Below are 15,712 nucleotides of genomic sequence, written 5' to 3'. Positions count from 1 at the left end.
CAGTTTGTGCATTGGCACATTTTTTATCATTGGCATGGTACGTTATGGTTTGTTGGCACGGGCAGTGACTCACCAGCAAACAAGGCAACGTTGGCATGCTTGGCATCATAAGGGCAGCGTGCCATTCCACTAATCTCCTCCCCAAGGACATCCAGTGCATCCAACTAGAGAGAAGAGAGAAGAGAGAGAAGAGAGAGAAGAGAGGAGAGAGAGAAGAGAGAGAGAGAAGAGCTATAAACACAGCATTTGGGTTTCTAGTCTGTTATGAAGCAAGGAATTATGGGACTTGAAAATAAATGACGTTCCATTTTAAAAACAATGTTAAACCATGTTGACATGCACTTCCCCAATCAATGTGAGAGACAACTCTTGTTATTGGTTAAGAGGAAACAGAGAATATGATAATACATATATCATTTTAAAGGTCATCTGTAGCTCAAGTAGCCCAGCTTGTTAAACAGACCCAAAACCCAAACACACCAGCAGCACAAATAGCATACAGTACCTTGTAGAAATAACCACTAATCTTTGGCTTCTGTTGTTAAGAAAGGCTTTCTTTTGCTAGTTCATTACTTAATCCCTTTAAAATACATAGCATGACCTTCTACTGAAACATTTTTTTACCCCCCAACATTTTTTTTCTAAGCCTCCATGAAACTTGTGTAGTTTCCGACATGACCAGTCCATTTGGGTGTGAAAGCTGTAGCATTGTTGCTGGACTGGACTCCATTTTCTGGGAGGTCGCAACACAGGGTCATTATATCCAGGGGGAGTTATTTTAAGGTTTGTATTTATTTTCTTCTCTGCGTTGACAAAGACCAGTGCTTGCCAAAAAGTATATGTGCTTACACCACCCTTTCTGGCTTCTAAACAGGTCATTTGGTCTTCTATTTCCACCACCACGGAAACACTCCTCATCTGCCCAGAACAAAGGTCACGCACAGCTTCTCAATGGAAGTTAACATGCAAAGCAAAAATGCATTATATTTATATAGTAAATTATGCACGTTTATGCATTGTGATATTACGCATTAGTGCATTTGAAAATAATAATTCTTACATTATCTATTATATACAGTAGCCTACAGTATAGTATATAAGTAACACATTAGGATGACTATGTATGGTGTCACAGGGAGAGAGCTTTGAAACAGCAGACGGTAAAGTGCAGCCGGCTGCCTGCCCATGAGCCCAGTCTGTAGCGTCTGAGCAGCTCTGCACTTCTACTCGGTGGGGACGGAGCACAACTTGCTGCTCACTTCACCACGGCGATGACCCCTGACCCCGTCTCCGCCCCTCTCCCACCCGCGCCGGTCTGGCTCTCTGTCATGTCTCTATTCTTCGGCTGAATGGGAGGAAGAGACGCTCTCCCACAATCAGGAGATGTATGGGGTCGAGCCAGCATCCCAGCCCCAGTGCCAGAGACACTCCCCTGCTTGGCTCCATCCTGGGCTGAGCCCCTCACACTTGTGCACTGACTCAGAGGCTGCTGAACGGCACTGGACTCACATAGGAGTTGGGACACACGTTCCATTTGGCCAGACAAAGGCTCTGATCATGTGTTAGGATACATATAGGAGCCTATGCACAAACAATCAGTAATAAACCCACATTAGCAGACAAACACACAAACGCACGCACACATTCACACACATTTCAACACAGTAATGTTGTAACGGGCGGGTCCAGAAGGGTTTAATTCTCTTCATCACCTCTGTCTTTGTGGCCTTTCCAAATATGACTAGCACTCACATACACATATGCACATGCAATTATATACCCTCCACCCGGCAACAGGTGATGTAATTCATCCCATCTGTATATCTAGTGGGGCGGGGTAATAATGCACAAAGCCCTGCATGGCTCAAGGGAGCTTGCCCCCGAGCTACCAAGGCTGTCTGTGTCTGCTGTGTTTATATGTGGCAGAGTGGGTGTGTGTCTCTGTGCCAGCATATGTTGTGTGTGTCTGTCTTCATGCACCTAAGCTTGCATTTGTGTGAGTGTTTATGAGAGTTTCTGTCATGGTGTGTGTGTGTGTGTGTGTGTGTGTGTGTGTGTGTGTGTGTGTGTGTGTGTGTGTGTGTGTATGTGTGTGTGTGTCTGAAACTTATCTCTCTGTGCATGTGTTTGTGTGTCTGTTTGTGTGAGTGTATGTGCGTGTGTGTGTGTGTGTGTGTGTGTGTGTGTGTGTGTGTGTGTGTGTGTGTGTGTGTGTCTGTGCAAAGCCCTCAAGGGGAAACTCATGTGCCTGCGGTGAACTGAGGCCTTCTGGCCACAGATGGTGTGTGTGTGTGTGTGTGTGTGTGTGTGTGTGTGTGTGTGTCCGTGCGCGTGTGTGGCGAGTATGAGGGGTGTTGCTGCCGACAGGAACATTTGCGCGCCTCTCTGCAGCAGTGCTGATTAATGCAGGCCAGGGGCTCAGACTGGTGGACACAGCAGCACCTCCCTGCACCTCCTCTGCACCTCCTCTGAGAGATGGAGGGGGGAGGTGGAGAAGGAGATCCGGGGCGTGGCACAGGACGAACACAATGGACGAGCAGAGAGAGACACAAGAGGCTGGCCGCGGCAGCACACTCGCCAAGTGTGCCGGAAAGAGCAGCCAAAGAGAAAGACTCGGAGATACACAGAGCCAGCCATCTCAGATGGATGGAGCCGGAACTGGGACACTGGCCAGAGGGAAACACAGGTGGACTAATACAAACATTCACTATGAAATGACAAGAGAGAAACGATAAAAACAGTCTTTTAAAATGCAATGAGAGAAACGATAAAAACATTCACTATGAGATGGCAAGGCAGAGGCGGTGCAGGTGATATTGAGAGAGGCAGGTGTGGCCTCGGGAGAGAGAGCAGTGCTGTAACAGACAGATGGGGACGGAACACATGTTCTGCCTCCTCCTGTCAGGTGAGGCTGCGGCGGCTGCTCCTGCCCCTGGGTGTGAGGGCGTCCGGGGGGACAGTGAGGTGGAGGAGGCCGGTGGGACTGAGCCCAGAGCAGCCTGCTGGTGAATGGGGTCTCCAAGGTCGACCTCAGGGCTATTTTTACTAACCCGCCCGCCCGCCCGTCTCACTTCATGCTCCAGAGGGCTGGCCACTGATCCTCCCCCTCTCTCTCTCTCTCTCTGTGCTGAAGAGACGGGGCTCTGCACTACAATACTGCCACAATAATTATGCTCTTGAATCTCTCTCGCTTTTTATTTCAGGAGAATGATTACTGGCTGAGTTATCTCTATCTATGAAAGCAAGGTGCATGCAAAGGTTTTATTCATCTGCAATTGCGCATTATATTGGGGAAAGAAAGGTGACTTTCTTCAAAATAACTACATATCTGATTAACCTCTCAGAACTCTAAACAGGATATCTCAAAATGGCATGAGCATGCCCAGTTAATCTTTGAATGTCTTCCATTACCTCTCAAAACAAACACTCACAATGGTCAAATTAGAATGGAAAGTGAATGAGGAAGAATAGGAGGGAAGACAAAAAGACCTGACATTGAAAAAGGAGAATCAACTCTTTTTCTAGGAAAGCTTGTCTCCTGTAGTTACACCAATCTCACCCACGGAAATCTTCAGTGTGTGTCAAAGGATTCTTTCTACACAATGGCAGTATCTGTCTGCTCCCTCAAAAGCATGTACCCCCCCCCCCCCTCCCCACACACATAACATGCACAGAACTAAAGAGGCCTCATATTTCCTCCCTGCTCAGTTTCCAAAACCACAGCAAAAAGGCATGTCATGAAAACATTCCCATCCTTCCTCAGAAACATCAGGACAGGCCCCTGTGCTAATTGGGCCTGTGTGCTGGCCTGACCTGGGCTGAGCCGTGTGTTTGGAGAGAAAACATTGGCAGCGCACCTGCAGGCTCAATCAAGCGTGGAGCAGCTGACAAGTCGATCCATCAGTGCTCGTCACTGCAGCTCCGCTTCTTTCTCCTGGACACGGTGTGTAGCGGTGCACACAGTTGTTTGTGTTCCGCATGTTTCACACATCCCCCAATGAGAGGGGTGAACTATGAAGTTATGTGTCTGTGTCTGTGTGTGTGTCTCTCTCTCTCTCTGTGTGTGCGTTTGTGTGTGTGTGTGTGTGTGTGTGTGTGTTTTGGAAACAGGCGTTGGGTTGGAAAGCTGAGTGTTCATGTCAGGTGGAGGTGATACTACAGTGTGTGTGTGTGTGTGTGTGTGTGTGTGTGTGTGTGTGTGTGTGTGTGTGTGTGTGTGTTTGTATGTATGTATGTGTGAGTGTGTATGTGATTACCGTGTAGGTGCGACAGGCAGGGTTGAATGCATTGGTTCCGCACACAAACAGCGTGTCCTCGTTCTGCTGCAGGAGCACCTTGATGAAATTGTGGCATTCATCCTTTGAAGCAAAGACAGAGAGAACGCCACTTAGTCTCCTTGAGAGATTTGACACACAGCATTTTAGAATGACGGTGACTCTATAAAAAACACTTGGCTCCAGTTTCAGATATGTTTACCACCTCCCATGCTTGATGGTAATCTACAGTGAATTTGGAAAGTCATCGCAAAACCTTGATTCATCTATCTTATAAATATCATCAGACAATTGGTATTGAACAGGAGAAAGTTGACGCCTTGAAAAGCACTATGCTGCTGTGAGAGGCGAGGCTGGCCGTAAACAAACAGTACAGCGTGCATGTGCTCCCTAATCCCCAAAAGATTACCCTAGTTCTCCCCCTCCCCCCACTACCCCGATGGGAACACCTCCTTACTACACTACGCATCCATTACGTGTTTACATTCCCACAATGCATTACAGCGCTGCAGTTACTGTAGGTTAGAGCACTTTCATTTCCAAGCATGTTATTATTACCATGGGCAGAAAATAATCTCTCCTCTCAATAATTCAATCATTCCTGAATAGAAGCAGTACACACTAAAATGAAATGTCAGTTTTTCAAAATGGCAAAGTGATGTTGAAACATGGCAGATGTCACAGTGAATTAAAAACAAATTTCCCAGAATACCTTGTGCTTCCCTTTCATCCGACAGGTGTCCACATCCGCCTGCCTGGACTTCCATGTCAGCTTCTGTGGGGAGGAGATCGATGGCGGATCAATATGGATCTGCTGTAGGGCCCCGGCTCCAGCGGGGAGCGCTGGACTGAGTTACAGCCTTGCATCCCCACAACCACAAGCTCCCCAACCTCAAAGGTCAGCCATTTAACTGCCATTCACCAGGTTGTGTGTGTGTGTGTGGGGAGGGGCTGTGTGGGGGTGCTGCCTCTCACTCTGTGTAAAACAGGAGCTCACACATGGCGTTGCATGTTACATGATAATTCTGCTACTTCTGTGTTTGTATGCTGAACTCCTGTATTAATCTCTGTATGACATGTTGGTGCAGCTGTTTACAGATATCAATGTTTATTCAAAGGCAAGCATCAAACATTGGCATGCGACAGGGATAGATCGTAAATCTACTTGCACTGGCGTATGATAATATAGTCTCTGGGCAGATGTCCCAGGTAAGGATTAAGGCCGAGGACTGAAGACTATTCTGAATGGGGAACGCTCATTGACAAAAGCACTCATACCAGACAGGACTGGATTTCATTTCAATCCAACATATCTTAATGCTTTCAGGATGACTGTTTTTCAAGTTCTTTTATCTTATTATTTCTGTTATCATTCATAATTCATCGCTTTTCCTCAGAAAGCGGGAAACTCCCACCATGAGCTTTATTCATGTAGACATGTGTCAGAGAGATTGAATTACGTTGCATTACTGATCATGCAATGTCGCCGGTGCCATTTCCACACCAAATATGTGTACAGTAGGGTCTCGGCAGCGTTCGCTGCGTCAGTGATTTCTGATCCTTAATCTGCGTGTCCTTCCTGTTGTCCGTCTCCTCGTCCGCTCTCGATTGTCCTCTGCGGAGGCAGGACAGGACAGGAAAGGCCAGGAAACGGAAGGCTGAGGGCCGGTTACATATCCACTACACTAGCCTACGCATAAATCTCCAGCCTCATTCTCTGTTGTGCTTTTGAAGGAAGATGACGCATGGTGCTTGAGTCCTGATAGGATGATGAGCTTAGCAGGGTCACTGTGTAATATGTCTGCGGCCAGATCTTACTGGATAGGGTGGGGATCGTGTGTTTGTGTCTGGGGGGGGGTGGGGATTGCGTGGCTTCCAGGTAATTAGAGGCAATGGCGGATCACGAGCGTATGGGGGAAGGGTGAGGGCGTGTGTAGGGGCGGACGTGAGCACTCACCTTGCTGAAAAAGATCTCTTCGCTGTTGGCTGTGTCGATGTCCACTGTGTAGATATGATCCCTGCAGGAGACACACCAGAGACAGAATGGGCTTTGTTAGGTGCCGCACGGTCCTCAGAATAAAAGAGAAAACATAACTGACGTGTTGGTGCTCGTCCAACACGGCCTGCTCTTGACATGCCAGGGAAACGCAACACAGTGCACTGCCACTGCCACTGCCCGTTAGACAGAAACAGTCAACAAAGGTTTTAAGTGGCCGGGCTTTTGGACAAAGGCATCTTTGTTCTCTGTAAAAGGTTGCTCGGGCAAGGGGGGGGGGGGGGGGGGGGGGGGTAGTTAGTGCCAAGTCATTCTGCGCTGTTCAGCTCAATTAAGCAGGGTGTTCAAGCACAGGAAATCTATACTAACACTCATTAAAACACAGACAAGACTCATGTGTTCTAAGTTGTATGCAGGTTTCCTCTTAACATATGGTCCACATAAACTCAAGGGGTTACAAGCATGTGGGTGCCCCTGAACGCACCAAAGAGAAACATTGTTCAGAAACCCCGGTCTGTTTACAGAAGCAGCAACCAGAGCTTGTGCAGAAAAAAAACAGCTCATTCTTTTATTTGTTTAAGACTGTGACTCGTGTTTTGCTTTTAATCAGTGTGCCTCCGATCCATCGTCGGAACGTTGTTTTAATTAAGGCTCATAACCTGCTCACATCCTCCATGCTTCCATTAGCCAAATTTAATAATGCCGGGGATGAGCAGCAATTTCAGCAATTGAATCCACTTATGTAGGTTTACCCAGGGTCGCACAGGCACACACAGACAACCCAAACACTTCAGAATTATGTTATCAGAGCTGCAGCCAAAATTGGGTAATTAATCAAAAAAAGGAATAGGGAGGGTGAGGGAGAGTGATCCTTAAATTTGTGCATCAGCCAATCTCTTGCTGAGCTTTTGTGGCTGTTGGGAATGTAATATTAGCTTAGCTCTTTGTTAATCTGAGTTGGCTAAAATGGAGAAATATGCCATCATGGCTCTATACAGCCACACAGCTAATTAAAACCACTGAGTTCAAATTCAGAGGGTTGCAAAAAGTAGATAGAGTTTCAGAGCTAAAGGCGATTGCATAATGTGTATCTGTAATATGTCTGCAATGTAGGCTATTCCTAAGTCTCGACTGGGCTTTGTGTAAGAGAGGTTCAACTTACTGCCTCTGGCTAATTCTGATGCTACCACACTACTGGTGCTGAAACTACAAATACTTATCAAACTGTGCCAGGATCATTTAAAAGAATGAGAGAGAAAATGAGAAAAGAAGAAATGGCTTCAAGCTCACAGTAAATGAGTAAAAACACATCCTTATCCATGGATTTTGAACAGAAAGTGTCAGAATAAGAGGTACTGTATTTCTCTCATGTGATGGTCCTTGGTTTTTGCTGAGTTGTTTTGAGATATAGGACTAGATAAGAGTGTTTTGGGTAAGAGGACTCTCGTGTCGCCGAGTTAAAAACCGTGTCAGTGCCTGATGTAGCTCAACAGTATTTGCACACCACACAGCATGTCTCAGCTCTGTGTGGGTTCACACGCCACTGGGACCTGTGTTTTTTCCCCAAACTCAGACAATCCCGCATTCATTCGGAGCGACAACCAGTCCAGAGATAAGATGCGGCCAAGTGATGCATAACACAAACATCCTGACAGAACAATGCGGAGGAGCCAGCCCGGGTAAACAGCAGCCACCGGCGGCCTGCACCTGTGCTCGCGTCAGCACACCACACCGTGCCTCCACACGCCTGTCCTGACAGCCCTGCACCAACCCCTCACAACTCCAGCCCACCACCAACCCCTCACAGCTCCAGTCAAACTCCCCACTTCTCCCACCGCTGCTGCTCTAAGCTCAGAACTCCCTGTGACCACCACCCCCCTCCCCCCAAACTACAACTTTGTTTTGTCCGATTGAACAAATCAGAGCTCTGCTTAAGCAAACAAAGAGGCCTGGGGGCTTCCTCTGGCACGGTGAGCAAATAAACCAGAGTGATACTTTTAGCCCTGCCGTCGCTCCGCATCGTCTGGCCTCCCATCCCCCCGTGAGTCCAGGACCTCCACACTTCTGTGGGCCGGCTCAGTGGAGCCCCAGGCGGGGACAGAGGCTCTACTGAGAGGAGGTGAGAGCCAGAGTCTCCACCCGCAGAGTTTGGAGTGTGGGAGGGGCGTCAGGCTTCATGGAGGTGGGGGGGGGGGGGGGATTGGGTGGCCGGACCGTAGGAGAAGAAGGGGGCTTTGTTGTGGAAGAATGTCGTTTTCATAACACCCCATTTCTTCCGTGGGCAAGCTCAGGCCAGTGGCGTCCATCTGGTGGCTCTTTTGTGGGACAATTACTCCTGGGGACGGCGGGGAGGGCGGGTCAGATTAGTATGCAGTCCACACCTACCTGTCACCAAATGGGGGTACCCCCTCCCCGAAGCCCAGCGCTCCCCCACTAACCCTCCTCAAGACTAGATCATGTGTGGGTGAGGGCCCCCCAACTCTGCCACATTGTTTGGCTCCCCCAGACCCAGGCTCTGTCTCCAGTGCAGCCGAGGGAGAGCGAGAGGAGCCCAGCCAGGGATGAATGGCACGATAAGGGCCCAGAGTGGGCACCCTGCCATGGGGGATGCTAATCCTGCCGCTAGCCCCTGTCTCTGCCCTTGTTCCTGCTCTCTCCTCATTCCAAAGAGTACACTCATTTACATTTTGTATGGGAACCCTTCACAGGAAAGGAATAAACACACACACACACACACACACACACACACACACACACACACACACACACACACACACACACACACACACACACACACACACACACACACACACACACACACACACACACACACACACACACTCACACACGTACTCACACTCATGCATGCAGGAATACACAAAGTGATAGACAAGTGACACACACAGACACACACAGAGACACACACAGACACATTGAATGACGCGCACTCACAAAACACCGTTGGGGGGTAGAGGGCCGAATAGGAGGCACAGGAAATGTAATCCGCATCATTAACGAAGCTTTAACGGGATTTCAGAGCTGACAGAATAATTGCGACTCATGTGGCCTCCGAAGAAACCGCCCCAAAGCTCCTTCCCCACGGATCCCTCGTTTATCTACACTCTCCTTTATTTATCTCTTCATTACGCACGGCTCTCTCCCGCCATCTCTCTCGTGTGTTTGCTAATCTCAGCTCTCCCTCGGAATATGCTCATCAACCGCATGGGTAGATGTCCCAGTGTGCTAACTTCCCCTCTTGTCTGTTCACTTATCTTCCATTCACTAGGGAGCTGAATTACTAGCCTTCCTTCTAGGGAACACATGAGCACTATTATGTTCGGCAAGGGTGTCATTAGTCTTTGTTGGATGTGATATGATCACAACTGGACCAGGCTTTTTATCTCTAGGCTGCCATGCAGAGCTGGATTGTGGGAAATGGTATGGGTGGGTTGCCGTTGCCAGGGCAGAGGAATGCAGTGCTGTGCGATGCTGGGGTTGCAGGCAGGCTGGCTCCTGCCTGCTAGCACTAGCTGGCACTGCGGCCTGGGTGTTGCAAGCTGGAGGCTGGCACAAGGAGAGAGCTTAACTCTACTTAAGCCAGCCTGTCTGATCCACCTCTGCCCACCGCTCCCTGCCACAGTCTGGCTATGCCACTGGCCCAGAGAGAGATGGAGGAGAGAGGAAGAGCGGAGGAGGAAAGGAGAAGAGAGAGAGATGGAGGAGATAGGAAGAGTGGAGGAGAGAAGGAGAAGAGAGAGAGATGGAGGAGAGAGGAAGAGTGGAGGAGAGAAGGAGAAGAGAGAGATGGAGGAGAGAGGAAGAGTGGAGGAGAGAGAGATGGAGGAGAGAGGAGGAGTGGAGGAGAGAAGGAGAACACAGCAGAGGGGATATATACAACTGAAATGCACCCACAGACGTGGCCATATCTGTCCATTCACTCCAGGGCTGAGGAGTCCACATCTCTCCTCCATCGCCCTCCGCCCCCTCCTCACCTGCACCCCACCCTCCCACCCCACCCCACCCCACCCCACCCCACCCCACTCCACTACACTACACCAGCCCTGGCTCTGGTGGGATGAGGATGGTGGCTGAATGGATGCTGCCAGGGTTTCTATGCTGGTGAGTGTGTGTGTGTCCATGTGTACAGCATGTATGTGTGCGCTCACATTTTTGAGAGATTATAACTGTAGCAAATCTGCAGTGGATTTCGGTCTCAGGTACACACCGTTCTGACAATAACAGCAACACCCAACTAGGCTGGTAAAATTAATATGAACTACCAAACCTCCAAAAACACAGAATTAATACAGGATAACATAACACACAAGGGACATTCTGGAGAAAAGAACCAAAACAAGCCACTACAAACATGACCTAAATTCATAATTAACACGGAGCCAGTTTTTCGGGGATGCAATTAGCATTACAGATGATTAGAGGCACCCTGGATTATAAACGGGCAATATGCTAATGTGGAAGTATTCTCTCTCTCTTTCTTTCTGTCTCTGCTGCACTTTATATGCTGAAGGTTTAACTTTATCGTGGATTATTATTTTCACTGTGAAAAATCCTATTTGATACTTACATTGCTGTCATTCAACTCACAGATACTCTTCATTAAATCAACAAATTGTGGAGACAGCTCATAATTATCATTTACTCTCGGCACAGATGCACAGAGAATTACACACTCCCTCTGCAAGCTTGCATACAGCATCCAAAACAGCCCCCCTCCAGCCTAAGCTTGCTCTCTCTTATTCAGCTATCTGGACTAAGCTCTGTCCTGTATGGCTCCAATAGGCCAAGCCTTCAGCAACCACCCCCTCCCCCTCCCTCCCCCTCCTCAGAGCTGGACGCTGGTCAGGGCTCCAGGGACCACGGCTGGAGCTGCTCATCTTCACTGCTCCAGTGACCAATCAGACAGTGTCAAGGTCGTCATGTGACCAGAGGCATCTGAGAAACCGTGCTGCTTCCTCAGCCTAATTACCCCCCGAGTTACACCTTTAACTAGCTAAACTGGAATGGAGTCTGTGAGGAGGGGAACAGCATGCTAAACAGGCAATCACCGCACACGAGCCAAATGATGGAATCCAGTCGGAGCTGGAGCGCGGTGGGTTGGCCGATGAAATGGAGAATGACAAAATGTTTTTGATTGCTCTCCCCCTTCTCCAGTTTTCTCTCCCCGTCTCAATCGCTCTTCATTCTCTCCTCTCACCAGGATTTTGTCTCCTCCTTTCACTCTACTGTAGCTTACCATCCTCTCATCCCTCACCCTCTCCGATTCCTCTTCTTCATACAGTAGGACCGAACACAAGCAATCTCTGCCCATATCACAAGCTAATCCACTTTAGAGGACGGAGCATATTGGGCTATGTCTGATTTTTACTCATCTTCTTTCAGCTACTCACATCGTTTACCAAGAGTTAAAAAGGTCTATCTGACATGTCCATAGATTGTATTTCTATTGTTGCGTCAAATATTAATTAATACAAGGTAGTGCAAAAATAATTATACATTACTTATAAAACCATATAAAATAATATGAAAATGGATTTCATAAAATGGTGGTTATTTGATTTTGGACTCTCAATCACATTTTCCCCCCCAAAGTGCACTTGGACCTTGTTCATTTTCAGCTGATGACATTTCATCATTGTTTCTTGCACAGCAAATGACTGCTTAAATAGCTAAGTGCTTCCATTTCCTATCTCATATTTTAGGCTAACTACCCAGCATGCGTGGAGACAGGAAGACACACTAACCTTGCGGCGATGTACAGGGTCCGGTTCAATGTAACAATCAGCTGAATGTCCAGTTTATGTCGTTGCGTGTTGTTCTTGCCTGGTTTATGGCCCACAAATGCAGGATATTGCTTTGTATCTAAAAATAACAAGAGGACAGTCAAATATCAGCATTTAAAAGAGAATGACAAGGGAAAGCAAACTGCTAATGCCTCACATGATGTTAGATAAGATCAGCTCACTGGGAAAGGTTGATTTTGACAGGCATTGAAAACAGAATCAGTAAATGAAATGAGCATGACGCATATATGAATTCACACATTCGTCTAAGTCATATTGAATACTGTCTTGCACAGAGAAGCCTCAGAGCGGTGACAGAAAATAGAAAGGATTACCCTTTGATGTGGGAAAGTCAATTTGAAATACCATTTTAAGTTCATTTTTACTGTGCTTCCCTGAGCACCAAATTACATTTCAAATTCCAGAAGCAGAGGGCCCATGTGTGTGTGTGTGTGTGTGTGTGTGTGTGTGTGTGTGTGTGTGTGAGGGGCAAAGAGCTGAGGAAGCGGAGATGAGGACCGAGGGAGAGATTGATACAGGGAGGGAGGGAATGAGAGATGAAAGCATAAGGAGAGATGTATGGAGAGCACTAAAGAGAGGGAGGAGAAGGCATGAGAGCCAACAGAAAGGGAAAAGAGATTGAGGAACAACAGAACATTAGAGATGAGGGAGGTGTGGAAGGTATGAGCTATATAAATTAGAGAGGGAAACTATAAAGTCACATGGAACTGCACAGAGTGGAAGACAGAAATGAACAAGAGACTAGATGGAAATTGTGTGTTTGAGTGTTTTACTTTATAGGCCCCTACAGTAGGTCCTGAGACTTGGAGTGTGTATTAGTATATGTTTACACTAATACAATATCTATGTCTCTGTGTGTGTGTGTGTGTGTGTGTGTGTATACTCACAGTTGCCATGGGAAATACTGATAGGCTCGCTGTCCTCAGGGAAGCCGGCTCCCGCCACCTGCAGAAGGGTGAGGGACAGCAGCCAGGCCTCCGACCTCATGGTGGCGCTGTGGGCTCCGTGACTACTTCTCTACTTCTACCTGTTCAAAACACACACAAGCACACACACCAACATGTTATTAATCCCATCTACTTTCTGTCATGCCTCCATTTCACAGCTCCAACTCCAGCATGCCTCAGCATCCAGGAGAGAAATTGCTGAATAGAGCTCTGAGCTCACAGTGCCTGGCCAGCAAAACCAAGCTAATTGGATTAGTGCTGCTAATATGCGTCAGTGATCGATAACCAGAGATGAGAACGGACCTGTTGGTACTGACCTGCACAGGGACAGATCATCTTGTAAACTCTAAACGGGGACCTGTTATTGAGCCACCTAATGAAAGCGGAAACTAGTTTGGGAATGAATCATGTGGTGGCCACCGCCGCAATCTCTGAGACCCTCAGATGGAGAACCTCGTTTGCCAACTAGATTTATAGCAGCGCCTGACTGTGCTGATGTTTTCATTCTCCACCGACATTTCTGGAGCATTGTAGCAACAAATTACACCCACAAATCACAGCGGACAATCAGTGCAGTGCTAATGCAATCAGCTATGAGTGTTTAAGTCCACTTTAGCTCAATTATTCTTTCGACTTCATCCTGAACTGAGCAACCCTGGTAGCTTATTGCGTAGATTCATGCGAATGTTCCTCTTACTCTGTTTATTCCCACCTCTACACAACACTGGCTGAGCCATCTCCACATGGCTGTGCCAACACATACAGGATGGGGGGCAGGGAGAGAGAGAGAGAGAGAGAGAGAGAGAGAGAGAGAGAGAGAGAGAGAGAGAGAGAGAGAGAGAGAGAGAGACGGGAGAAGAGGCTGGCGAGAGAAAAAACAGCAAGAGAGAGAACAGACAAAGAAAGACACACTGAAAAAGGAGAGTCAGAGAGATGGAGTTATGAAGGAAAAACAGAGCCACGATAACGAGAGAGAGAGAGAGAGAGAGAGAGAGAGAGAGGGAGAGAGAGAGAGAGAGAGGAGGGGTCTTCCCATGTAGTTGTGAATCCATTCAGAGGGGAATGAAAACACTATTCATGGCCAGATTCACCAGAAGGCAGAGGCCACGAATAAAGCTCCAAGGAAACAGCCTTGATGGAAAATGGCCCACATTCCAGCTTCCTAGGTGCACCACTTCCACAAGCACCACACACACACGCACACACGCGCGCACACACACACACACACACACACACACACACACACACACACACACACACACACACACACACACACACACACACACACACACACACACACACACACACACACACACACAGCAGAGCCGCCTGTTAATTTTCTACCTGAACAACAACACACACGCGCAGTTAGGAACACACTTGTTCTTGGTCTTTTGCATGCATGTGAAATGTGCTAGTTTGATCAAAGCGGGAGCTGCATATTGAGCTGGGCGGAGTGGGGGCTGTTATGGGGTGATGTACGAGCACAGGGCTGGACTCTACACAGCAGCATGGAGGCTGGCTGAGATTGTTTGTTCCAGGGGCAGGACTGCTGAGGAGCTGATTGATGACCTGGCTTGGCAAGCAGACATGCGAGATCTCCTCTGGGGACAGTCAGTTCACTGTAAATACAGGCCTGCTAGGACACAGCCACAGGGCCACGGCCGCACTTGACAATCAGATGACAGAGTTGTGTCCAAAGTCACAGGGTTTTACTTGGACGAAAGAAAGAGCCAAACTCTTTTATTGTTGTTAGGGAACTGAAATGTGTGCACCCAAGCAGTTTAGACTACATGACATCAACTGTCAAACTTCATTAGATATAATTTCAGCATGTTCTCAGATCAGAAGATGTCTTTTAGAGGAGAAGCAGTATTCTTTTATTAGCTTTGCCAAGTGCTGTCAATGACATGCTGATGGGGAACTATTAAAAAGAAGGCCTTGAGGAAAAAGGAAAACACTATCCTCTCTCACGGGCTACGAGCAGGAAACCAAGCCAGAGGCAATGCGTTAATCATTAAACATGCGCAAACCTGTGAGACATTAATGATTACCAGCAGGATGTACACCAAGAAACTAACAACAACCTGACACCCCACCAACCACACAACACACTGACAGACAGATCGAGTGAGAGAGAGAGAGAGAGAGTATGTATGTGTGTGTGTGTGTGTGTGTGTGTGTGTGTGTGTGTGTGTGTGTGTGTGAGAGAGAGAGAGAGAGAATGAAAAATGGTGTCTGAAACTTTGAGGTTGAGTAACATGATTAAACTCATCACCACCCGTACTGATGACCGCACTGGCAAAACATACTTAGAAGTCCTGCGGCCCTATTAGGCTCAAAACAACTCAGAGCTAAGAGCTAACCTGAGCAGGCCACAGTGACGGCTAATGGGTTGGGACAAGGGGCAGGAGCTCAATTAGCTGACCACAAACACTCCTGTCTCCATCCCTCTCTCTTCACTGGGGCCGGCCCTCTGCAGGGAGGAGGCTGGAGGCCCGTGAGGGGGGAAGCCAGACACTCAGAGCTGGAGCTGGCCGGCTGGAGCTGCTGGAGACTGACAGGCCAATCATTTAGTCAGCTCCCACTGGCTCCCCCCATGTGGGGAACCGGATCACATCAGCCTGGCAAGACCAGACACACACTCTCCACAGAGGTGAGAAAACACCAGGA

The 15,712-nt window shown here is 48.0% G+C and overlaps 1 protein-coding gene across 4 annotated transcripts in view; it reads right to left on the bottom strand.

The window, feature by feature from the left end:
* Positions 1–15,712, bottom strand: part of sema6a (sema domain, transmembrane domain (TM), and cytoplasmic domain, (semaphorin) 6A) — a 71,449-nt gene that overhangs the window by 27,870 nt on the left and 27,867 nt on the right. For all 4 annotated transcript variants that reach the window (XM_062543713.1, XM_062543715.1, XM_062543716.1 and 1 more), the window contains exons 2-7: positions 12,980–13,119; positions 12,033–12,150; positions 6,232–6,292; positions 4,987–5,049; positions 4,257–4,358; positions 74–164 (exon numbers count right to left, since the gene is read on the bottom strand). In XM_062543713.1, coding sequence (XP_062399697.1) covers positions 74–164; positions 4,257–4,358; positions 4,987–5,049; positions 6,232–6,292; positions 12,033–12,150; positions 12,980–13,079 — 535 coding nt within the window. In that variant the 5' untranslated portion in view covers positions 13,080–13,119. The remainder of the gene's footprint in view (positions 1–73; positions 165–4,256; positions 4,359–4,986; positions 5,050–6,231; positions 6,293–12,032; positions 12,151–12,979; positions 13,120–15,712) is intronic.

The sequence above is a fragment of the Sardina pilchardus genome, chromosome 8 (assembly GCF_963854185.1).
Source record: "Sardina pilchardus chromosome 8, fSarPil1.1, whole genome shotgun sequence".
In the NCBI taxonomy this organism is placed as follows: Eukaryota; Metazoa; Chordata; class Actinopteri; order Clupeiformes; family Clupeidae; genus Sardina; species Sardina pilchardus.
The sequence above is the reverse complement of the archived record's forward strand: the minus strand, read 5'-3'. Positions and strand labels throughout refer to the sequence as shown.